The sequence below is a fragment of the Artibeus jamaicensis genome, unplaced genomic scaffold (genome assembly GCF_021234435.1).
Source record: "Artibeus jamaicensis isolate MK-2021 breed Jamaican fruit bat unplaced genomic scaffold, CSHL_Jam_final contig_471, whole genome shotgun sequence".
In the NCBI taxonomy this organism is placed as follows: Eukaryota; Metazoa; Chordata; class Mammalia; order Chiroptera; family Phyllostomidae; genus Artibeus; species Artibeus jamaicensis.
Window position 1 is genome coordinate 4,346,761 of NW_026521850.1, and position 22,999 is coordinate 4,369,759.

General features: G+C 60.8%; 1 protein-coding gene across 2 annotated transcripts in view; it reads right to left on the reverse strand.

The window, feature by feature from the left end:
• The window catches only part of ASS1 (argininosuccinate synthase 1), a 50,379-nt gene that overhangs the window by 21,338 nt on the left and 6,042 nt on the right, over window positions 1-22,999 (reverse strand). For both annotated transcript variants that reach the window (XM_037144519.2, XM_037144590.2), the window contains exons 2-9: window positions 20,891-20,953; window positions 19,168-19,274; window positions 17,237-17,305; window positions 15,986-16,174; window positions 10,483-10,539; window positions 8,453-8,527; window positions 5,054-5,124; window positions 4,504-4,534 (exon numbers count right to left, since the gene is read on the reverse strand). In XM_037144519.2, coding sequence (XP_037000414.2) covers window positions 4,504-4,534; window positions 5,054-5,124; window positions 8,453-8,527; window positions 10,483-10,539; window positions 15,986-16,174; window positions 17,237-17,305; window positions 19,168-19,274; window positions 20,891-20,953 — 662 coding nt within the window. The remainder of the gene's footprint in view (window positions 1-4,503; window positions 4,535-5,053; window positions 5,125-8,452; window positions 8,528-10,482; window positions 10,540-15,985; window positions 16,175-17,236; window positions 17,306-19,167; window positions 19,275-20,890; window positions 20,954-22,999) is intronic.

Here is a 22,999-nt window from a genome sequence, read left to right on the forward strand (position 1 = left end):
GCGTTGGCGGGCATCCTGGGAGCGGGCGCGCAGGCTCTCGCAGCCGCCCGGGACCGGGGCTCATTCTGCACTGACCGCAAAGCTAATGACTGCGCGTGACCCTAGCAGGTGCTCCAGCGAGCCGAGCCGTCCCTGGGGTCCCCGGGGTTAATACTCATAGGGAGAAAAGAGAAGAGCAAAGCAAAAACCCATTTGAAAACACATCAACCTTTATGTATCCGTTTTCTTGGGCGTGTTGGAAAAGCGGAGGAGGGAGGCCGGCTGCCTGGAGCTCTCGAAAGAAATTCCCTCCTGCCTCCGAGGCCTCGGCCCACAGCCCCCCGCCCCCAGCTTTGGCGTAGACCCTGGCCACAGTAGGGACAGGGCCTCTGGGGCCCGACTGCTTGCGTCCCTCCTGTGGGCACCCCAGGCCCAGCTGCTGGCCACCCACCAACGTCCTGGGAAGGGCAGTCCCCAGATCTAACATTCGTGCGCTGTTTTCCATCCACAGCTTCCTCTGCGTTCTCAGCAGCCGGATGAGGTAAGAATGTCAAGGGCTGTTACTCCATCCACAGATGGAGAAAAGGATCGAGGGGGAAGGGCTGTGGCCCCAGCCAGGAGTGCGGTATGGGCGCGGACCCCCAGGACCACAAGGTCCGGGACAAATATGAGCTGGATTTCGGAGGGGTGGAGGGTGCCCCCAGAGCCAGAGTCAGCACCCTCAGGCTGTGCACCACTGGCAGGCCGCTTCACCCGCGGAGGCTCAGTCTCCTTGACACCGGTCTTTGATCACCGGGCGGTTTCTGTGCCGAGACAGGCTGTACTGGACACAGAAATCGCTCACGGAAATGCCTGACAGGCCCGGTGCAAGCTGTGCCCAGCTATGCAGGCGGGAGGGGCGCTGCAGTGGATTCCTGGCGATGCCCCTTCCAGGACAGGCGGGCCATCAGAGGCGCCTGCCGTGGCTTTGCTGGTGGCTTTCTGGGAGGGTGAGCGACCGTTCCAGCTCCCACGCCCCAGAAGCCCCTCAGAGCTGGCACACAGGGACAGCTGATCTCCTAGCCCTGCTTCCGATCTCCGCCGGGACTGCGCGGGGCCCTGGCACCTCCGAAGTGCCCTGTGACTTGGGGCCAGCCGCCTCCCTTAACTGTGTCTGTTTGTGGGGCGGAAAAGGACTCAGAACCGACCTCAAAGACAAAACCCAAGGAGGAGAAGGGTCCTTAAGGACCCCCAGCCTGATGTCTTCATAGACGAGATAGAAAACCAAGGACAAAGAAGTGGCCTGTCTGGGTCACACTGCCCGCCCCCACCGATGTGAGGGCCAGTCCGAAGAGTCTGGACTCTCTGTCCAGTGCTCTCTCCATCACCCCCACGCTGCTTCCCAGCCGCTTTGGTCGCCCGAGGGCTGAGAGGCAGCACAAGGGATGTGGCCAGGGCGAGCCCTCGTGGTGAGCTACGGGCACTCGGGAGTTTCAGAGAACTGCTCCCCAGCCCCGCCGCGCCCTTCCGACCCCCACATTCCCTGGGCATGCACGGGCCTGATGGCCATCCGCAGCCAAAGGCCAAGGAAACCAGGGCTTGGGGCTCTGGGGGCCAGCACGGCTAGGCAGCCCCCTTCTCACCCGCCCGGGACTCCTCGCTGGGCCCCCAGCCCAGGCCCGGCTCGAACCGGACTGCCAGCGCTCATCGCCCAGGCCCCCACCCACGCCCGCCCCCCTCCTACCTGCACCTGACCCTCCCTGTGCAACCTGGTGCCCCTCACTTTCTCCAGCCACACTTCTCGATGGAGCCCCGCACAGGGTGACAGGAGAGGGGAGCCACGGGCCCCAAGGACAGCGGCCCGGCCTCAACAGTGGAAGTGGGAGGCAGCTGTTAGTGGCTCCCCCCCCCCCCCCCCACAGCACCAATTAAATAAAATAACTAAATAGAAATGAAGTGACATTTACTTTGCATTCCAAGGTGGCTCACGCCTGCCTTTTTTTTTACTCCGCCTCCTAAAAGCCCAGTTCAAATGACAAATAGTTTGTTGCTGAGTATCAACACCATCTATTTATCCATCCCAGCGGGAGGACTCACTTCCAATGTCAGCTGTTGGGGGGGGTTGTGGGGATGGAAGAGAGTGAAGAAAAAGAGAGAGAGAGTGGGGGGGGGCGGGTGGGGGGGCGGGGAAAGAAAGCATGAAGCAGGCCGAGGAGGAGAAATTGGAAGCAAATGGCCCATGAACTGAACCATGATGTACAGGCATGATCGATGCTGCGGATGGTTTATTCATCCGTCAGATATGGCGGCCGGCGCTGAATGAACTCTTTCACTGTGGGCCCTATGAAGTTAAAGCAAGTAAATTTCTATCTTTCTTCGCATTAGCTGCCTCATTGCCCTTCAATCAGCCCTCACGGAGGCAGAAAATGGCTCTACCATCTGCCTTCAAACACTCCCTTCGACAGGTCTCGGGCTTTTTTGGGAGCGGGGGAGGGGGCACCGGTTCCCCTGAGCTCTGTCTTCCCTCGGGGGCCCGGGCAGCTCGGACGCAACGTTTCCCCCAGGCCCCTGGCTGTTGCCAACTCGTTTGGGGGGATCCGAAGACAACATCAGACCCCGAGGTGCAAGGGAGGACCTGGAACTTAGCCTGGGGGAGCCCCCCACCAGCACAGCCCCTCTCCCTGCAGAGCGCAGGCTGGGAGAGCAGGGCCAGAGGGGCTGGGCCCTGGGTCCTGGGCTGACCCCACACTTCTCAGCAGGAAGGAGGCCTTCCCCTGGACGCACACCCAGCCCAGCCTTTCCTCCCAAAGATCCTGAGCCGGCCTGAGGAGGGAGGGCGGGATACCCAGTTCTATGCTCCAGGCCTTGCCCTGTACCACGGACCCGCCAAGTGGCTACTGACGGCTTAGTTGGCAAAGGCCCCAGCAGAGGGTTGGGGGGGGGGGCAGGTACTGTGGTTTCCCACTGTGAGCACGAGCAATCGGAGCCTCAGAGACGCTGAGTAACTTGCCCAAGGTTGCAGAGCAATAGAAGCAGACTCGGGATTCAGACCCAGGGTTCCGAGCTCTGGGACCCGAGCATTAACTTTCCCTCCTTGACTGGGTGGCAGAATCCTTACAAAGACACTCTCTAGAACTTATTTCTCCACCCCCAGTCTTCACTAGAGAGGAGGCTGGGGGGGGGGGCTGAACCGGCAGCACAGGGACCTGCACCCCGCTACCACTCTGCACCCGGCTCTGCGCCCCTAGTCCTGAGGTGACAGCCCATGAGCTGCTTGGGGAGGGGTTTCCCAGGGTGCTTGCACCCTGCAGGCCGGAGGACACCCCGCCTTGAAGCTGCTCTGCTCTGTTCAGCCTCCCCTGCCCCCTTTGGCGCTGAGTGACTGGCTAATTAAGGGTGGCTGGCCTGAGTGTCTCGGGGTCAGCAGAGCATGAACTGGAAAAACCTGTGGCCAGCAGGCAGCAGCCTCATGGGGCCATCAGCCTCCAGGGGGCAAGGGTGCGGTCCTCTTGAGTGACACTCAGGCTGAGGGGGTGAGAAGGGTGGGGGGAAGTGGTGGGCAGTGGGGGAGCCACAGGGGCCAGAGGGCCAGCCCTACTCCCTCGTGGGGCTTCAGCTCCCTCGCCCATAAAATTAGGGAGCTCACTGCCAGGGACCAAAGAAAGTAAGCTGGGAAAATGCCAAACCTGGGCCTGGCTCCTGAAACCGGTACATCCTGCAATGTCACAGCTCAGACCAAGAGGCCCAGTGCCTGTGAGGAGTTGAGCTGGGACCCCCGGCGGAGGGCCAGCTCTCCCCACCCTCACCCAACCCACCTGGGCACCCTCCCCTCCAGCTGGGCTTCTTGGATCCCCCAGGCCCAGCTGCCAGAGCACCCCCGCCCCCAAAGCACACGTCTTCCCGAACCTGAGACAAGCAGCCCGTTCCACCCCCAAACCAGCCCTCGGTGTGGGGCTGAGCCAGGCAGGGCAGGAGGCACATTCCCTCAGGGACAAAGAGATTTTTCTCTTCCCAGGACAGATTTCCCCCTTCCTCCCCAAGCTCCCACGGTGGGCAGGGGGAGGTACAAAGGGAAACCCCCCAGGGGGTGAAACCCTAAACTTCAAATGGCCATAGCCCAGCCGGAGAGGCTGGGGACGGATGGGGTGGCCTGCCTTGCAGGCATGGGCGCAAACCCAGACAAGTGGGTCCCGAGGCTCTAATTCTTTCCCCTCCACCATCCCCAGTTGAGGCAGCAGCGGCCAGAGAGCCAGTGGGCACAGGCTGGCCCCCCCAAGTGTCTCATCTGCCTAATTGTTTCTTTATTGTCGCACAATCATGCTCTCTCTCTGTGCTGCCCTGAAATATTTCCTTCCCCCATTCATCCAGCAGTAATTAGAAAAAGAGCACAGGGTGCGGGCAGTGGGGGTGGGGCGGGGGGCGCGGAGTGGGCAGGTGGTGGTGGTCCGGACAGGCAGGGCTGGCCCCGGCCCCACACCCGCCCCCTGTGAAATTTCAAATTAGGCTACAAACACATCAGACGGCCTGGGAGGAAACAGAAATTACCTTGGGGTTCTCCAGGATTCCGGCCTCGTAGCTGCAGAGGGAAAGGGTAGGTAGGGGTGGTCAGGGGAGGGACCGACGGACTCAGCCACGCCTTGACCCCCCCACCCCACAACACATGACTGGCCTGCTCTTTTCTCCGCCAAACCAACAGCTGCCAACCTTGCCCGGAACCTTCTGGGCCCCCCAGTTGGCTGCGGGAGCTGCAGGTGGCAAGAAAGAGCCCGGGACATTTCTCTGTCTTCTGGGGGCCTTCGTCCACGCTGCTCCCTCTGCTTTCAAGGCTCTTCCCTGCACCCTGGCCGGTCCCTCCTCGCCCTTGGGCTTTTGATCTCAGATGCCCTTCCTGAGAGAAGCCCCGATGCCACCGCAGAGGCCGGGCCCCCCGGCGTCTCCCCAGGCACACGGCCAAGCGGCAGCCAGAGCTGGGCTTGTGTTGCTCGGGATGTGGGCCGTCCTCCCGGAGTCCCCTGCTGTGTCAGGGCGGGGACTGTGAGTGTCCAGCGGCCACTACATCCTGGGCAGGTCTGTGGACGGGCGGGCGCTGTCTCACCTGATGTGCATGAGGTTCTCGTCCATGCTCCACGGGCTCTTGGGGGTGACCGGGATGGGGATTCCGTGTTGCTGCAGGGAGAGGGGACGGCGCAGGCGTGAGGCAGCTTGGAGCAGACGCGAGGGTCAGGCCCAGCCGCCTCGGTTTTCTTTCTTTTTTTTTTTAGCCTCATCCAAGGACATTTTTTTTTCCACTGCTTTTAGAGAGGAAGGAGACAGAAACATCGATACGAGAGAGGAGCCCCGATTGGTTGCCTCTCATATGTCTGCATCCGTGGTCACATGGGCCTGTGCCCAGACTGGGGATTGAACCTGCAACCCTCTACCTCCGGGGACAATGCTCCAACTGACCGAGCCACACCAGCCAAGTGCCTTGGTTTTCTCTGAAGGTCACAGACAGCCCCAAACTCTGGCCCCTCTGCAGCCAAGGCCCTGGACCGCCCTGTCTCCTCCTCCCTCCCACCTGGCTGCCTGGGGGGGCAGTGGGGACCCCCCAAACTTGACGTGCCCATGCAGAAACTGGGAGCCCAGTGTCTGAGATGCTGTAGAGTGAACACCAAATTTGGAGGTTCCTTCCAGAAGATTCTGGGCTTACATCTTGAGGGCCCTGAAGTACTCAGGGAGTGCCAGGTGCTGTGCGAGGGTCTCCCCGCACCCCCGGGGCCCCCACGGCCACCCTAGGAGCTGGAATAAACTGCACTTCCCATGGGGGCTCCCCAGAGGTGGCAGCGCCCACACAGGGCTTCTCACTGAGCCTAGGCAAAGAGAGACGTGTGTCTGCGTCCAGCCCGTGGCTCTTGTCTGTGACCTCTCTCCCTGAAAAGGAACAACCCAGGCAGGTCCGCGTCCTCCCCACTGGTTCTGGTGGTGTTTGGCTTCCCAAACGGCCCGCTCCAAGGTTCAGGGAGAAAGCCCCGCCCCACCAAGACGCTGGGCATGAAAGGCTGCCGGCGGCCGCTCAACGCCACCTGACTTGGCCTTTTGGGTTACAGGTGAGGCTGGCCCCCTTGGTGGCCCTGAGCTCCCCGGCCGACACCAGGAGGGAATCCAGCACGTGTATGACGCCCTGCTCGCCCCTCCACGCACGCCGGGCACGCAGGGCAGTTCCGAGGCCCCGCCCAGCCACCCTTGACACCAGTGAGGCCGACACTCTGCCCTCCAAGCACCCTTTCGGCACCTCACCCCAGGGGTCCCAGAACCTCGGAGGCGCGGGCCTTCGGGTCCCACTGGCATCGCCCCCACCCCTCCTGATGGGGCTTCCCTTGGGAAGCAGGGAAGGTTTCCTTCATCACCACTTTAGGATTTCAAAATTAATTAGGCTAAACCCTCTGGGGCTGCTTTGCAAGCTTTCCTGGGAGATGGCCCGCATCCACTGTAGAACTGTGTGTTCTTCCATTTAAGCCACACAAGTGCAGGAGAACACCTCATTTAGAGGCTGTTTGGTGTTGGGGGCCGCTTATCCCCCCAAAGTTGCCCTGAGTCGAACCCACATGTTGATCCTATCCAGGCAGGGGGGCCAGGTGTGGGGAGCGGGGGCCTGCAGGGCACCACAAGGCTCAGGTGGGGCTGAGAAACCAGGACCACTCTGGGCCCTTCGCTGGGAGTGCAGTTTGCAAACCCTCTTGCCCTCTCTTTCCCACCGGGCCTTGGGCAGGGCAGGGAAAGGAGAAAGGGTGGGGAGCAAGGAGGAGAGAACAGGATGGGCAGCCCCCGCACCCCCACCACTGGGGGACACGCACAGTCAAAAACAGGGACAGACCCTGAGCAAAGGGACTTTGGTTTCCCCTCCCCTGTGTCCTGAAGGCCCGCCCCCAGAAACTCCCATTAAGATTAAGGACAGAAAATAAACCATCGTCCACATGTACACGGGACACTGGCCTGCTTTCCAGAACCACACCTTAAACACTGGCTTTTAAAAAGTACGGTGACAATGATAAAGACAATTTCTGACAGCTGTTCCCCCAGACGATGGACTTGGGGGAGCCGGGAAGGGCCGTGAATGCTGGCTTTGCGCGCCGCTCCGCCGGCGCCCTCCGGCGCCCTCCGGCGTGGTGACTGGTGACGTCAGGCCTCGAAAACAGGGGTTCCAAGGCCCCGTGGATTTTTGTCTGGGCCGAATCAGATCCTGCCTGGCTGTGAATTTCGGACAAAGCTCGGCTGCTGCTCAGTTACTCTAGTCATTTCCTGGGTGCAGACACACTGCCTCCTTCCTATAAGACCCCGATTCCCTAGAGTTCAAGTCCGATCCTGGCCTCCGAAGAAGGGCCGGTGGCGGAGGGACCGGGACTCGTTTTAGCCGGGCCAACCTTCCTGTGGAAAAGGTTATGCGGCTAGCACCTGAGCAAAGCGCCTTCTCCCCAAAACCTGGGAGGAGGGACAGCAGTCCTGAAGTTCACCTTGGCTGGGAAGCCCTGGGGCAGCTTTGTTTGGGGATTTAGTGGATTCCAAGGGCAGAGCTGGGGTCAGCCCTGGCGCGCTCTTGAACCTGGACTGCAGGCGTGAGACCATCGGTGGGGCGGGGTCCCCAATTCCTTCCTCCCAAAGAGGAAACACGCTCCATATTCTGTATGATCAGGAGACGAAGTGGGTGAGGGGGGAGAGCCCCGCCAACCCCATCCTCTTAATAGCTCTGCTATTTGACAATTTGTTTGGCAACATATGGGCTTGCTCTTATAAACTCCCCTCTTAATAATAAAACAACAGATGGTGCAGAAGATCTCCCCTCCGAGCGCTCCAGGTCTTAATGGGATGCTGGCGGAGGGGCAGGGCTGCGTCCCCGCCGCGTCCCCTGCCACGCGGCACCTTGGCTGCGGCGACAGCTCGCAGCCAGCCCCGGTGACTGCTATTTAAAAACCGGAGCAATTTTCTGCTGTGTGCGCCGAGCTGCTTTTGCCCGTCTGATTGATTGAGGCTGTTTGTCAAGGGCTGCCATGGAGTCGCTAAAAAGAAAGGTACCCTGGGGAGAGGCTAAGGATCTTGAGGCAAAACTTCTAATATGTTTGATTGCAACTTGTACTTCAAAGGGGCCGTCTCAGCACAAGCCTTTGTCGTCCCCTGCTGCTCAGAGCCCCAACCTGTTCCTGGGAGAACACCGGGACAGGTAGCAGCCAGGTCGCCGAGGGGCAGAAAATGGCCCGGCCCACACCCCAGCTGTCCCCTGAGTGACACACACAGCAGAGGTGGCAGGAGAGTGGGAGGCAGAGGCAGCCCAGGCAGGGGCCACATCTCTGTAGGGCCAGCCCAGGGGACAGGCACCCGGGGAGGGTGGGCAGCCAGATGGTCCAACCCCCAGCTTGGGGATCAGTCCCAGCCTCCAGCCAGTGGCCCAGACAGCCCCTGGGGGTGGGGGGGACGTGCTGGGGCAGCAGGCGAGGGCTGAGGTGACGGCGCAGGTGCCTACCTTGGCGTACTCCATCAGGTCGTTGCGTCCCTGGAACCGGTTGTAGAACTCAGGCATCCTCCAGGGGGCGATGACCTGGATGTGGGGCGAGGGATCAGTACCAGGGACCCTGCTGCTGGCTTCTCCCGCCCTAAAGCTGCAGAGCTGGCCTCTGTCGAGGGGCAGGGGACTCCAATGGCCACGCGGCTGGGGGGGGGCTCCTGTTGCTCCCTGCAGATCCATGAGGCAGGTGGCTTTGGAGAGGCCCGAGCTCCATGGCAGGATGGTCATGTGTCCCCAGGTGGGTCCTGCCCTCTGGGCCTCAGTCTCCCCAGCTGAGACCTGAGGGTTTGAACTAGACAAGCCTCAAGTTTCTCACTAGCCTCACTAGCTCCCTTGGTCAGAGGGTCAGCACCTGCCCCCAGATGGGTCCATGGAGCTACAACCACCCCACCCGACCCTGCTCCAGGACGGCAGGGCCCAGAGATGGTACATGCCACCCCACCCCGCTCCTCTTGCCCCCCTGGAGCTGCTCTATGGGGGGAAGGGCGGGGAGGACTGAGTTCATTCCACCAGCAAGGGGGCTTGCAGAGAGACCCTCCAGATGAAGAGCCCCCTCTCATCCCCAGAACCAGCTGGGACCCTGCCTCTGACCCAACAGCCTCGCGGGGGGTGAGGCTTCATCTAGATGACAGGCCGGCGGGATTTCTGGGCCATGGAGCTCGTGGGGGCGGGGCAGGATGGGAGAACGCCCCCCACCCCCAGGGAACGAGCAGCCCTGGAGCAGGGCACGGGGAGTACAGGACCCTCTGGCCTCACGCTGGCTCCCAGAGCTCAGCCTGCACCCCTGCTCCCGGCCCCACCCCAGCCCCTGCACTGGCCCCCCACTGAGAAGGCCGCAGAGACCGGACGCCATGCCCACCCTCCTGTAGCAAGTCGACCAGCAGCCCCTGTCCGAGGGCTTCACAGCCGCCCAGTGTTTGGGGTTGGCTCCCCTCCGGGCCACGCTCGTGGCCCAAGCAGCTGAAACTGGGCCGGTCCCCACCGTGAGATGTGCGGCACACATAAAGCACACACTGGGGCATGAAGACTTTGCACAGAAAAGGACACACACCGTCCCAGTCATTTTTTTAGACTGATGGCAATGTTGAATGACACCCTTTTGGATTCATAGGGTTCAATACAACTTCTCATTAAAAAGGTGTCACCTATTGCTTTGTATCATTCTTTTTTGGACATGGCCACTAGAAAAACTTAAACTACCCAGGCGGCTTGCATTTATGGCATGCATTATATTTCCACGGCTCAGCCCTGGGCGCCATGCGCCTGGAGCCTGGCCCAAGTCCTTCGGCCTGCACTGAGCAGGCACTCAGTGAACCCTGAGTGGGTGGATGGAGAATGAATGGAAGGATGGATGGATGGATGGATGAATGAATGAATGAGGAGACAGAGGAATGAATGAATGGATGGATGGATGAGTGTATGAGGAGAGGGATGGGTGGGTGGAAGTACCTGTGTAAATCCAGGCCCAAGGCCAGGTTGCAGGGGGCAGGGCAGAGCAGTGGGCTGCACAGACCTGACATGTACTCTCCTGCCTAGGTGGTGTCCATAGGTGGGGGGAGTGCCCCAAGGCCCTTCCTACCCCAGGAAAGGATCCAGGACACTAAGGATCAGGGATCAGGGCTCAGGGCCTTAGCTGGGTGGCCCTGACAGAAGCTAGGAGGGCGATGAGGAGCCCAGAACCGCACCAGCCTGCACCCAGGAAGCCAGACCCGAGTGCCAAGGATGCTGGCTGAAGGATGGCAACATCTTTCTGTCCACTGCCATGACTGCCCAGCCACCTGGGCCTTGAAGGGGTCCCACTGAAGGGGGGCGCAAATGGTCAGGGGGAGAGTGCTGGGCCTCTCGGCTGGCGTGAGTGAAGGGAGCTCTCTGTGGGAAAGGGGGGCACCACCCAGGTGCACACTGTCTGCAGACCCTCCCAGAACCCCACGTCCCACCCCCAGGGGCCTCAGCCGCTGGCTCCCACCCCAAGAGAAGCAGCCTCTCACCTGAATCTGGGGGGCCAGTGAGTAGCAGGTGAGCTCAAACCGGATCTGGTCATTCCCCTGCAACACAGAACGGGGTTGTCAGAAGCCGGAAGGGTGGTGGGGGGGTGGGAGAGGGGGCAGGGGGAGCACACCTCATCAACAGCCGAGTCATGGCTCCTCCCAGCCTTCTGAAGTGGGTACTATTACCAGCTGTTTTAAAGATGAAAACGGGGCTTTCCTGGAGAGGAAAGGGCAGCTCCCACCTGCAGGCAGCATTGGGACCCCTGAGTACGGAGCCAAGCTGTGTGGCGGGTGGGCGGGCAGGACCGTGCACCCGTGTGCCTGGCATGTGTGGCGAATGCCACGACTTTTGCGCGTGCACTGGTGTGGCAGCATGTGGGCACGTGTCAGGGTGCACGGGTGTGGAGATACAGGCCGGAGTGTGTGTGCATGTGTGTGTGGGCATGTGGCAAGATGGGGGTGTGCATTTCTCGGAGCACGGCAGGGATGCACATGAACCATCACGCATGTGCACACTTCGGGGGACACACCCATGTGCAGGGCCGGGGGCCTGGCCCTGCTGGGAGGAATCCTGTCTCCTCTCCGAGCCTCAGTCTCCCCATCTGTACCATGGCTGGTAGGAGGGAGGGGGTGGGACCAGGCGACTCCTGAGGGCCCTTTGCTCCTCTCTGAACACAGAAGGAAACTGAGGCCCAGAGTAGAAGGGACTCGTCCAAGGGCACAGAACCTGGCCCCAGCCCCCCGGTGTGGGTCACTCTGCCTCCTGCTGCCCGTGTTCTCTGCGGTAACGTGAGACTCACCGGACACCCCGGCGAGCTGACAGTGATGGCGGGGAGGAGGCTGCCCACAGCACTGGCCTCAGCGGCACAGCCCAGACCCAGGGGGACAATGGCTGCCAGCAGCCTGCCTGCCTCCCACCTGCTTGGTGGCCCGGAGGGAGACAGCGCCGTGGAAATAACAGAGGGACCTTCCACCTACTGTGACAACGGTCGGGTGCAGAGAGCCAGTGGCGGGAATTACATGTTATTTTCCAGAGTCTTGTCGGGCGACATGGAAATAGAGGTTTCGGTCCCTCTCTGCAGAGCCAGGAGCTGAGGGGCACAGGCTGCCCGTCCCTTCTCTCCTGGGGCCCCGAGCTGCACTGACCAGCCCCCTGGAACACCCTCCATTCAGACCCTTTAGTGAGCACCTACTATACGCTGGTTGTCTTCCGGAAAGCCACTTGAGACCAGTGGGATTTTTAACCCTGTTTTGTAGATGAGGAAAGTGAGGCTCAGAGAGGTAAAGTCACTTGTCCAACGTCACACAGCCAGCAGGCAACACAAACCCTAACAGTTCACACGTACTCAGCAGCTCCACACGTGAGGAGCCCACTGAGGCCTTGCAGCGGCCCTCCCTCTGAGGGTCTCTGCTGCAGCGTCCAGCTCACAGATGGGCTAAAAGGCAAGGCGGCCCCTGCCCGAGGGCCCAGGGCCAGTGTCGTTCGCAGAGCCGGGGCAGCTACGGTAAAAAGCAGACCCACCCGGCGAGGCACATGGTCTCGTGTTGCATACCCCGGCGATTCCCACCCCCGCCACGGCTTCATGTTTCCACAGAACAATGGTGGCTTGTGCCTCCTCAGAGAAGCACCCTGGGCTGGTGCCTGCCCAACCAGACCCGCCAGGGGGACCCCCATCTGTTCCAGAGCCAGAGACCCTCCCAGAAGCCAAACAGGTCACCTTGGTTCAAACCGAGTCCCAGACAAGGGCCGAGGCCCACCCGGCCCTTCCAGTCCCTAACCCTTGACCCCTGGCTCTAGGACAGCCCCTGACAGCACCCCAGGGGGCCAAGAGGGGGGCGACGCTGCCTCACACACACCACACACATCCGTGTGCCGACACACGTGCTGATTACGTGTGTGAGTGTGGGTGTGGCGCCCCCTGGGACTGGAAGGGCTGCTGGGAGGGGGTGGCCCATCTGCTTCCCGGCCGGCCACACAGATGGTGCCATACACAAAAATCCCTGTCCCCGCTCCCCTGCCCAAGTCTCAGGCTCAGATTCCCAGGCCCCTTTCCCAAAACCGGTGGGAGGGCCACCCAGCTTCTGCCCTGCTCCTGGGTGGGGAGGGATCTGGGTCTTGGCGGGGCTTGGGGGTAGAGCCCAGCTTGAGTCTGTGCCCGATGGCTCTGGGCTGGGTCCCGGGAGGGAAGCCGCCTCTCACCCCGAGGCCTGTGCACAGTCTGCTCCTGCAGCCTGGGCTGCCCTGGCCCCTCGGTGGTGTCACCGGCTGACACTGGCTCCATCGGATGTCTCAGTGTCCTGTCCCTCAGCCCCTGCTAGGCCAGGACTCCCAAGTTCCTGGGGCCCCCCAGCACCTTCTGTACTTCTGTTCGTGGAGGAAGGTCAGCGCTGGACGCAGAGTGCCCAGAGTGGGTGGACACACTGAGGGTGCCAACCGTGAGGCCTTGGCTCCCTGAGCTGGGACAGGCCAGCAGCCAACTTGTCCACGGGCCAGAACCTCAGCGCTGGCTTGGTGGGATCGCTTCTGCGTCTGTGGGGGGCCCTGCTGCCTGCTTACACCTGGCTCTTTCTCTTCATGGGGAACACCCTACAGAACTCCCTTGTCAAGATGTTCTGCTGGGATGTGCCCCAGTGGGGTTGCCTGCCTCCCTCAGACCCAGCCCCGTGGGTTCTGCTCTCAGGGGCCACAGGGCCCCCTCCTGACACATCAGTCCCTGGTGCCTGCCCCCAGCCAGCCAGGCCACCAGCCCCACCACCCAAACTTTGTAACTTTCTGGACCCTACCCTAGGGCTTTTCTGGTCCTCCCCGCCCAGTTCTGGGAAATTGTCCCCAGAACCCGGTGGGGACCTGCTCAGGTCCTGTAACCAGGAGAGACTGAGGCGCAGGAGGGCACCTTGTCCCCCAACCCCCAGATGAAGTGACGGACCCAGGGTGAAGTGAACACCCTGCCCGGGACCTTTGCACCGCTGGTTGACAAGGCCGACTGTGCCTCTTTGGGACACAGTATTAACTGCAGGGACATCCCCAAGTCCCAAGGGGTCACAACCACCGCAGAGGGTGTCGTTCTTAGATCCACAGCCCTGCAGGACCAGCGTGAGGAACAGAGGATCTTGGGGGGCTGCTTCCTTCTCCAGCAGCTTCCTCCAGGGTCAGCTCTGCACAGTCTCAAATACGAGCCTCTGGTGCCCTCTGGTGACCAAATGGAGCAGCGCACACAGCTGCTGGTGGCTATGGCTGGAAACATGTGGGTTATTCTGGGGGTCTCTCCCTGGACCCCAAGAGCCCCTCAAGCTAGGGCCAGACCCATCAGCCACCAACCCACTCGCTCTACAAGCCCCGAGTGCCACCCATCCGCGGTCCGGCGGCACCATTGGAGGGACCTTCTCCAGGCAGGAGCCCTTCCAGAACCCTGATCTGGCTCAGCTTGCATACCTCCTGCAACGGGAATCTCACTGCCCAGCTCATCAGCATGTGGACAGGTGAGAGGGCTCAGAGCTCTTCCTTTCTGCGCTGACATTTATTCTGACTGACCCCCTCTGCCTGCAGGGCCCCGTCAGTTCCACTGAGCATACACTCCATGCCAGACCCCTGCTGCGTGCTTGGCTGGAATCGCCCACTGGTGACTTCAAACTGCCCCGTGAGCTGGTTCTAGTTCAGCTGCATGGGGGGCAAGTCACGCAGCACGAGAGTGGGGCTCCAGGACCTGACTCCCACTGAACAGGCCCTGTGGCCTCTGGGTTCTCCTGCACCCTCTCCTGCTGCCCTCGAGTGGAACACGGCAGGCCCAGAGCCAACCCCCACACCCCCGGGGGTCGCCGGCCACCTGGGGCCCTCCCTGCCGCTTCTCTCACGGCGATCGCACCCGACTCGTGCCCCTGTGTCTCTGGGCCTTTCCACAGGCTGCTCCCTGGGCCTGGCACAGGCTTCCCGTGCTCTGCTCCTCACTCACCTCGGCCCACCCTTCAGGGCTGTGCTCCGTAAGGGCAGCCTTCCCTCAGCCCCCTGCCTGCTGCCCCCGTGTCGCCCCTGGCATGGGTCCTCCATGCCTTATGTGCCCATCCTCCCCTCCCTTACGAGGACACAGGCTCTCTGAGGGTGGAGAAGGGGCCTAAGAAGGGTGACGCCTTGCCAAGCTCAGCACACGCCCAGCCCCTTACAGGTACCCAGTACGAGCTTGCTGACCTAGAACCCAAGTGAATGAACGAACCGCTGCCACCCCGTTCTGGCTGTTTGCAAGCGTCCTCACATCCAACCTCCTGCATCAGAATCTTAGCTGGGGTGTTCCTGCGCCACTGCCTCGACCACCAGGGCAAGGGGGCCCAGGGGCAGGTTAGCACCTGTTCACAGGCGAGGTAGTGATCTCCCCGTCACTATGAGGTGTGGAGCCTTCTGACTGTGAGGTGGTTAAATGGCCAAGCCCTGCACCAAGCTATTGACACGGTGTCCACTGACTCTGAGAGCTCACAACTCAGACATCTGCACAATAACAGCTCTGGACAGTTGTCCATGTTGTTAGGAACGTTGAGCCCTGCCACCTGCGGGACAGCGTGCAGAGGAGGGCTTTCCTGCCCCCTGCCCCTCGGGGCCTCCCTTCGACCTGCACTAGTACACGTGATGCCAGGAGCAGGGACTGTTACAGGGGGAACTGCATCCCCACAGAAGATATGTGGAAGCCCGAGTCCCCGGTTCCTGAGTCTGTGACCTTGTTTGCAAATAGGGTCTGTACAGAGATAATCAAGGTAAGAGGCCATGGCCATGGGTGGGGGGGACCTGATCCCACACGACTGGCATCCTTATCAAAAAGAAACTTTGGACACAAAACCGGGTACACACAGAGGGAAGGCGACATGAAGACGGGAGGTTGAGTGACGCATCTGCTGGGAGCCAGGACAGGGGCCTGGGTCAGTCCCTTCCTGGCACCTTCCGAGGGAGCACGGCCCTGCTGACACCTTGATCTCGGACTTCCGGCCTCCAGAACTGGGGCCAGCACATCTCCGTTGTTTAAACCACCCAGTCTGTGGCCCTGGGAAACGGAGGCGGAGTCTTATCCCTGTTTTGCACGTGGAGAAACCGAGGCCCAGGTAGGGGAAGAGCTTCATGCGGCTGGGGTCCAAACCCACTCTGCTCACTTGGGTTTCCCACCCTTCTCGCTACAGAGATGACAATTCATGCTGTGACCCTGGCCAGTGGTGATGTCCCATGGCTCAGCCTCAAGTTTGCCAAACGTGGTGACATTGCTCCCATCACACGTGGAACCTGTACATGCCACTCGGGGCACATGGGGCTTGGGACACAGCTGTCACTACACCTGGGTGTTCACCACAACCTACTAGTAACACTTCTCTCACCCAGGCCAGCCTGCCCACTGTGCGCCTGATGGTCACGAGGGACACCTACAGTGTGCGAGGGCTGCCTGTCCATCGCCGGCCCCCACGTCTCCCTGCGCAGCCCTCTCTTCTTCCTCCACCTGGCCTCCCCTGTGCCTTCCACCCTTGGCCTCACCTTTCCCGTGGCGCCGTGGGACACGTACTTGGCACCCTCTCGCTGGGCGATCTCCACTTGTTTGCGGGCAATGCAGGGCCTGGCCAGGGAGGTGCCCAGGAGGTAGCGGTCCTCATACAGTGCACTGGACTGGACGGCGGGCCAGATGAACTCCTCCACAAACTCCCTGCTGACATCCTCGATGAACACCTGCAGGGGAACCCATGAGAGGGAGTCTTAGCAAGGCCGAGCTCAGTTAGGAGGCAGAGCCCCAGGGGACTGACGTGGTCTGCATCTAAGGCAGGCACTGATAATGGACCCTGGCAAACTGTACCTACACTTCTCCTTCTGCATCTGGAGCAGACATTGCTAATCAATCCCAGCATGCAGTACTGTTACTCTCTATCCTGTGCTCAGGGCAGACATTATTAATCAATTGGGCTATACCATCCCACTGAAACTAGCCATGGTCCTTAAATCCATCCCAGCACAGCATTCTGGGCCTGAAATAAAACTTAGTTGCCACCTAAGATCTAGAGCCATGGATAGTTGTCACCCACAAAAGCCAGCAATGACTTTATCTGCAGGGGGCAGCTGGCAATGACTTTATCTGCAGGGGGCAGCTGGCAATCCCTAGAGGTATTTTTGGTTTTCACAGCTTGGTTGGGTGAGGGAACTGGCTCTGACTCAGATGTTGGGGACACCCCTGCAGGCGCTGCTCACACTTGCACTGTGAGCCCATATGGGCAGGGACCACGTTCACCACGTGGGCCCCACATCCAGCCTGGGGTCTGCCCGTCACATGATTAGATGCACAATCAGTGCACTAACTCAGCTGGAGTTTTCCAATTCTGTTGAATGGGTGGCGGGATGGGTAAATGGACACAGACAAATGAGGGACAGCCAGGCGGGGTGATGGGTGAGTGGATGAAAGAGTGGAGGGACAAATGGACAGAGAGATAAAAGAGGGACAGCCGGGCGGATGGATGCATGGGGGGTGGGTAGGTGGACAAGGGAGCAGATGGGAAGTGGCTGGCTGAGGATGAGACACATGGGTGGGGAGGCGGGAGGTGGAGGAAGGTGGGTGGAGGGGAGCTGGGGCGGCACCCACACACCTGAAAGCAGAAGGAATGGATTTCACACTCTTGGAAGCAAGAGGACCAATGGGGAAGGGATGGAGGCAACAAGGAACTCTGTGACAGGAGGGCCCACTGCTGCCCCCACCACATCACAACCCCACTTCCAACCCCAAACCCTGCCTCGATGCGATACCTTTTTGGCCCCAAGCTTCAGTGCCTTCTTCCTGGCTTCCTCGAAGTCTTCCTTCTGGCCAATGTTAGCCTGAAGAGCAGAAGCAACCGGTCATGGGTCAGAGAAGAACGTCAGCCCCCCTGCGGGGCGCTCCATTTGACCACTGACGTCACCGTCCCCGGAAGGAGAAAGGGCACAGGCCAGAGCTGGAGAAGGTGTCGAGCTTCCAGGAGCTGACCCTGGGTTGCTGGGCTGGCTGAGCCTGGCCCTGTGCAGCTGGTGGCCGGGCTGCCACGTTCGCTATCGCTGCCTGGAAGATCAAAGGCTTCCCTGGAACCATCTTCTCCCACCTTCCCCCAAAGCCAGGGCAAAGTTTGGCTTGCCAGGAGCTGCCCAGCTCCCAGATCACGGCCCACTGTCCCAGCCACATGCGGCCACTTGACTGTCACATTCGAGTAGACAGGCGGCAGAGGGGCCTGTGCTCGAGCTCCCGGCTGCCCTGCACTGCCGCCTGAGCCCCGGTTCCGAGGGCCCCTGTCTAGACACCGACATACTCTCTGCTGGCCGCACTCGGGCCTGCTGCCCGGACCTTGGCCCTGCATTCTGCTCACCAGACTCTGGGCTCCTCCCAGAGTCCGGCTGCAGGTGCTCCTCCGAGGCCTCTCACTCAGCCTTAGGCTCGTGCTGTGGTGGCCCCCGAAGCAGACTGGCCCACTGGGCTGCCAACAAGATACACCTGGGCTCTCTGCACCCACACTCAGCTGTGGCGCTCACTCCCCAGGTGACTGCGCTTCCCTTCCCTGGGCCTCCCGCACTCCACCTGAATGATGTGGGGACTGGGCCCTGTGAGGGATGGTGACTTGACCTTATGTGCAAACAAACCTCTCGGGCAACAGCTGAATTTGTCTGCTCAAAGCAGCACCCTTACCTCCTCTGGGAACAGAACCTTCTTTCCTGGGACTTCCTCCCGTAGGGTTGGAGGGGAGCAAATCAGGTCTGCTGCTCACTCTAGGGGCGGGCCCATGACCCAAGGCTAGCCAATCAGAGCCCTCTAAGACACAGCTAGTGATCAGTGTATGATGGGCAGTGACTCAGGCCAGTGAGAGTACCCCTGGGCTCCGGTGTCAGAGCCTTTGAGGGAAGCTCTCCTTTTTCTGGAAAAACAAGGCCCTGATGATGTGAGCCTTGCCTGCCCTGCGGAGAGGCCAAGGATGGAGCTAGATGTGGGTGGGAACCTGGATCAAGCCTTGCCTGAAGCCATTTACCCCTGGACCTCTCAGTTACATGAGCCAAAGACTATCTGGTTTTTGTTTGTTTGTTTTGCTTAAACTAGTCTGAGTTAGGTTTTTAGAATTTGCAGCCAGGAGTCCTAAATAGCACAGCCACATGGCCAAAGATTCAGAAACCACGACCCAGTTCATCAGAAATGGGGCTGGTTCAATGAGGGATGTCTGCCATGCACCCTGGGTGGGAGACTGGCACCACACATAACCTGTGGCCTATGTATGGCCTGAGACATTGCCATCCCAGAACTAGGTGGTCTGCAGGGGTTCTGCCAACTCAGCCACCGCAGGAGCCCACAGCCTGTTGCATTTCTGGGAGCTGGCCAGGACTCTGGGAAAGGGGACGACTGGGGGGCCCTCAGCAGGCCAAGCCCAGTGTCCTTCTCCGGGCAAGCGACCAGCAGCACTGCCAAGCTCGAGTCCCTTGTCCAGTCCCTACTGGACAAGGCCTACTCTGTGCTGGGGGGCACATCTCAGACCTGGGGGCCCCCACGGGTGCTCATTGTACAGATGAAGAGAGTGAGGCAGTACAATGGGGTGGGGGACGGACTTTCCCACCATTCGAGACAGGCTTGGGGGGGGAGGCCAGGCGTGGGACAGTGACAGCGAGCAGCGGGCAGGCTGGGTGGGCAGCAGACGGAAGGGCAGACACTCCGGGAGCCTCCTCACCAGGTAGGCAATGACATCATAGCCTTGTTCCTTCAGCCACACGAGGATGCAGGAGGTGTCGAGGCCGCCGCTGTAGGCCAGAACCACGGAGCCCTTGCCGGACATGTCTGGAGGAAGGCAAGGAAGAGTGTGAGTGGCGGACCTGGCCCAGCCCCACCTGCCACCTCTGCAAACAGCCCCCACCTGGGCCTTGGGCAGCCTTATCCGCTGGACAAGTGCCACTGCGCACTGGGGACAGGATGCTCACAGACATCAGGGCCAGCCAAGGTGCTAGCCCCTCTCCCTAGAGCACCTCCTTCCACACCCCCTGCAGTTCTGGCGGGGACCTGAACTGCACACGGCTCGCACACACCCACAAGCCACCCGGGGCCGGGGAACGCTGACAGCAATTGGGGATGGTGGGGGTGGGGGCGCATGTCTAGGGGCCGATCCCCCTCCAGCCAGAGAAGGCGCCTGAGGCCGAGCTGTTTGGCCAAGGCTGGGATGCAAAAGACTCAGCAGTCTGGAGCCTCTGGGGGCCCCCGCGCCCCAGTCAGAACTGCTCCTTGCTCAGCTCACACAGGGCCAGGCAGGTCACTCTGCACCCCGACTGCGACCCCAGGGAGTGAGGGTCCTAATGCCCACTGGCAAGTCAGAGGCGGAGCTCACAGAGGTCAGCGGCAGCGGGAGGCCAGGGCACATGTCTGTGCCTGGCTCCCAAACCCGGGCTCTTCCCAGCATGCAGTGCTGCCTTCCAGCTGTGGGCCCCCCAGAGACAGAGCCCACCGCCCCCCATGGACCTCTCCCACCTGGGGCCCCAGTAAACCTTCACATGTTGGGACTTCAGGCTCTTTTCAAATGCAAGTACCTCTGAGGAGGGAGGCACAGAGGGCTGAGCCCCTCAGTGAACCCCACTCTGAAAATGATCAGCGTGGGGGGCTCAGAAGCCAGCTCCCCACATGCAGGTGGAGAAACAGAAGTGTGGAGAGGGACAGTGGTATGCAGAGTCCCTGTGCCTCTGTGGCCTGCAGCTCCCTCCCAGGAGGTGTCCCTCTGCAGAGAGGACAGCGGACCATCCCCCACTCTGTCTCACTCCTCAGCTACAGGGAAGCACTTGCTTGAGGTCATTGGCCAGCAGGGGGCAGGGCCCCAGCTTCCCACGTTTACAGGGAGCAGACCTGTGACAGGCGAGAGCCGGTGCACTGCAGCCTGACCAAGGTCAGGGTCCTTATTGGACACTATTGGGAAAGGCTGTGAACACCCACGCACAGACCCATGGGAGCAGTCGGCGAGGGCCATCAGCACCGCAGGGCAGAAGCCTGTCCCCGGACTCCCCGTGTGGCCAGAGGGTCAGCGAGGTGAAGCACTGGCCCGATGGCCCCTCCCTGGGCAGCAGAGCCTGGACATGAAGCCTGACCATATGACAAGACACATGTCCACTGTGCATTTCCTGACACATCATAGGCCTACCCACCCGCTGGCCCCAGGGTCCACAGGCTCACACTGCCCTTTGGACTTGGAAGAAAACACCCCATAGGACTGAGAGGTTGTGGGTGGGTCTGGCGGATATACACAGGTCTCCTCTGTACTGGCCATTTGGCCACCTGCCAGGCCTTGTCCCCACCAGACCCTGACTCTGGGGCCAGCACACAGTGCCCATGGCCACCTTGGCCAGGGAACAGGCCATCAAGGATGGAGAGGAGTAGTGAGGAGGGAGGCAGGAAGGACCAATGGTGAGAAGTACCTGGGTTGCAGGTGTGGGTTCCCGGCTTCTGGAATCTGTCGTCCCCACTTGGTGAGCCTCTCTCTGCAGAAGCAAAACCGAGAGCAGCTCAGCTCCCAGGCACTGGCAGCCCCAGCAGGGGTGGGGGTGCTGGTGGGTAGCAGAGAGGCAGAGGCCCTGAACTAGCCTTCCCAGCTGCTGGAACCCCCTCAGTACAGCCTGGCTGAGGGGGACACGGGCCAGCACCTCGCCTCTGATTTGGGAGGGGTGTGTGGTTGGGGTGAGGAGTGCGTCCTCTTACATATTCTCCCAACAGCTCTCTTGAGGTATAACTGACATGCAATAGACTCCCTGTATCGAGGGTATCCAGTTTAGTAGGTTTGGGCCCCCCTGAAACTCACCACAATCGAGATCAAGAGCCTGTCTATTAAAAGCTGAATATTTCATTTGTGGTGCCTCATGTTAGAGACAGGGAAACTGAGGCTCCGGCTAAGGGATTTGCTCAAAGCTGTGCTTGGCTGGTAAGCAACAAGGCCAGGACCGAGACCTGTGTCAGCTGGGCGTATACAGACAAGGCTGCCCCTCTCTGGGAAGGTGCAGGGAGGGGGATCCCTGGGGCCGCAGCTGTGATTCCTGGGGCCTGAGACATGGAGACAGGATCCGGGGCCAGGATTCGCCAGCTCTTCAAGTGAGCCCTGGTCTGCCACCTTCCAGACACACCTGGAGCCCAGAGGGTGGGCACCAGAGTGGGGGAGGGGCAGCGCCTGGAGACAGACAGACCATAGGCCTGTCTTGCTCTGCTTCAGTGATTCCACCACGCTGGGCACTTTGCCCATCACAACACATGACAGGCTGTATTCTAACTGCCCCCACCCCCCCGCTGTGAGTTCCACGGGCCAGGGACCATCTAGCAGACAGTGCCCGGCATGCAGCAGGCACTGAGAATGGCACTGCCTTTTCCGCTGTCCAGAGGTCAGTTCCTCACCTGTAAAGAGAGAGGGTTAAAATCCTCCCGAGTCTGGAATTCTGTGCCTGCTCCTTCAGAAACTAGCGAGCCCTGCTGCCTGCCAGGCTGTGCGCATGTGTGGGCACGGAGGCCCTCCGCCCTGGGTCTGAGCAGTGTGCAAGAACCCAAGTGTGCATCGAGCATCTGGGAGTGAGTATCCAAGAGTGAACCTGTATGAGTGTGCACGCACGCGTGTGCATGTGTGCACGCCGAGATTAGGCGGGCAGGTGGCCTGGGAAAATGATGCAATCTGACACTGGCCTTGCTCCTGCCCTCCCAGCCTCTGGGGAAGTTCCGCCCCCAGCCAGCAAGGTTCCTGCAGCAGAAGCTAAATGAAGCTGAGGCCTCAGTTGGGGCGGGGGGAGTGATAGGCAGGGAGGACAAGAGCAATCGGCCACAGTCCAGTGAGCAAGTACCACTCCCAGGAAAGCACAGCGGCTGGGTCCTCCGGCCTGGGTTCAGGCTATTTCAGCTCTTCCTCTGCAAAACTGGAGAGAGCCGCTCATCCCCCACAGGGCTTCGAGGATTCAGGGACATGCTGGGGAAGGAGCCCGGGCCTGCAGAACTCTCCTGCCACTGGTGTGATGGCCTTGGGCAAGCCCCTCACCGACCAAACACACAACCTGAAAAGCCTTCTGGTCTGACACTGGGCCACCTGCCGGCAGGAGGTGTCTGGCAGGCGCTGGCTGGACTCAGCCTCCCGGGGTCCCAGCCTTGCCCTGCCCCACCCTTCAGGAAGGGCCCAAGGCAGGTTTCCTGGGCTCCTAGGGCCAGCCCAGCCATCCTTTACCAGAATGCCGTGCCCAAAGGCAGGGACCACCCTCCATGGCCCCAGCCAGAGCCATCCCGCCAGCGTCCAGAGGAAGGGCCAGGCCTGCCTGGCCCCTCGCTCAACGCCGAGAAAACCCATGAGTCCCAGAATGTTAAAGCAGGGACGGTGACAAGAGCAGATACTATGTTCATTGCCATGCGCAGGAAATCTCGTGTGTGATTTCACAGTGGAGAGACCATTATTACCACCTGAGGCTCAGAAAAACTAAGCGACCTGCCCAGGTAACGAGCTAGTGAATGGCCGTGCTGGGCTGACCGCAGCTGACCGAGGACTGCTTGTGCTGTGCTGCTCT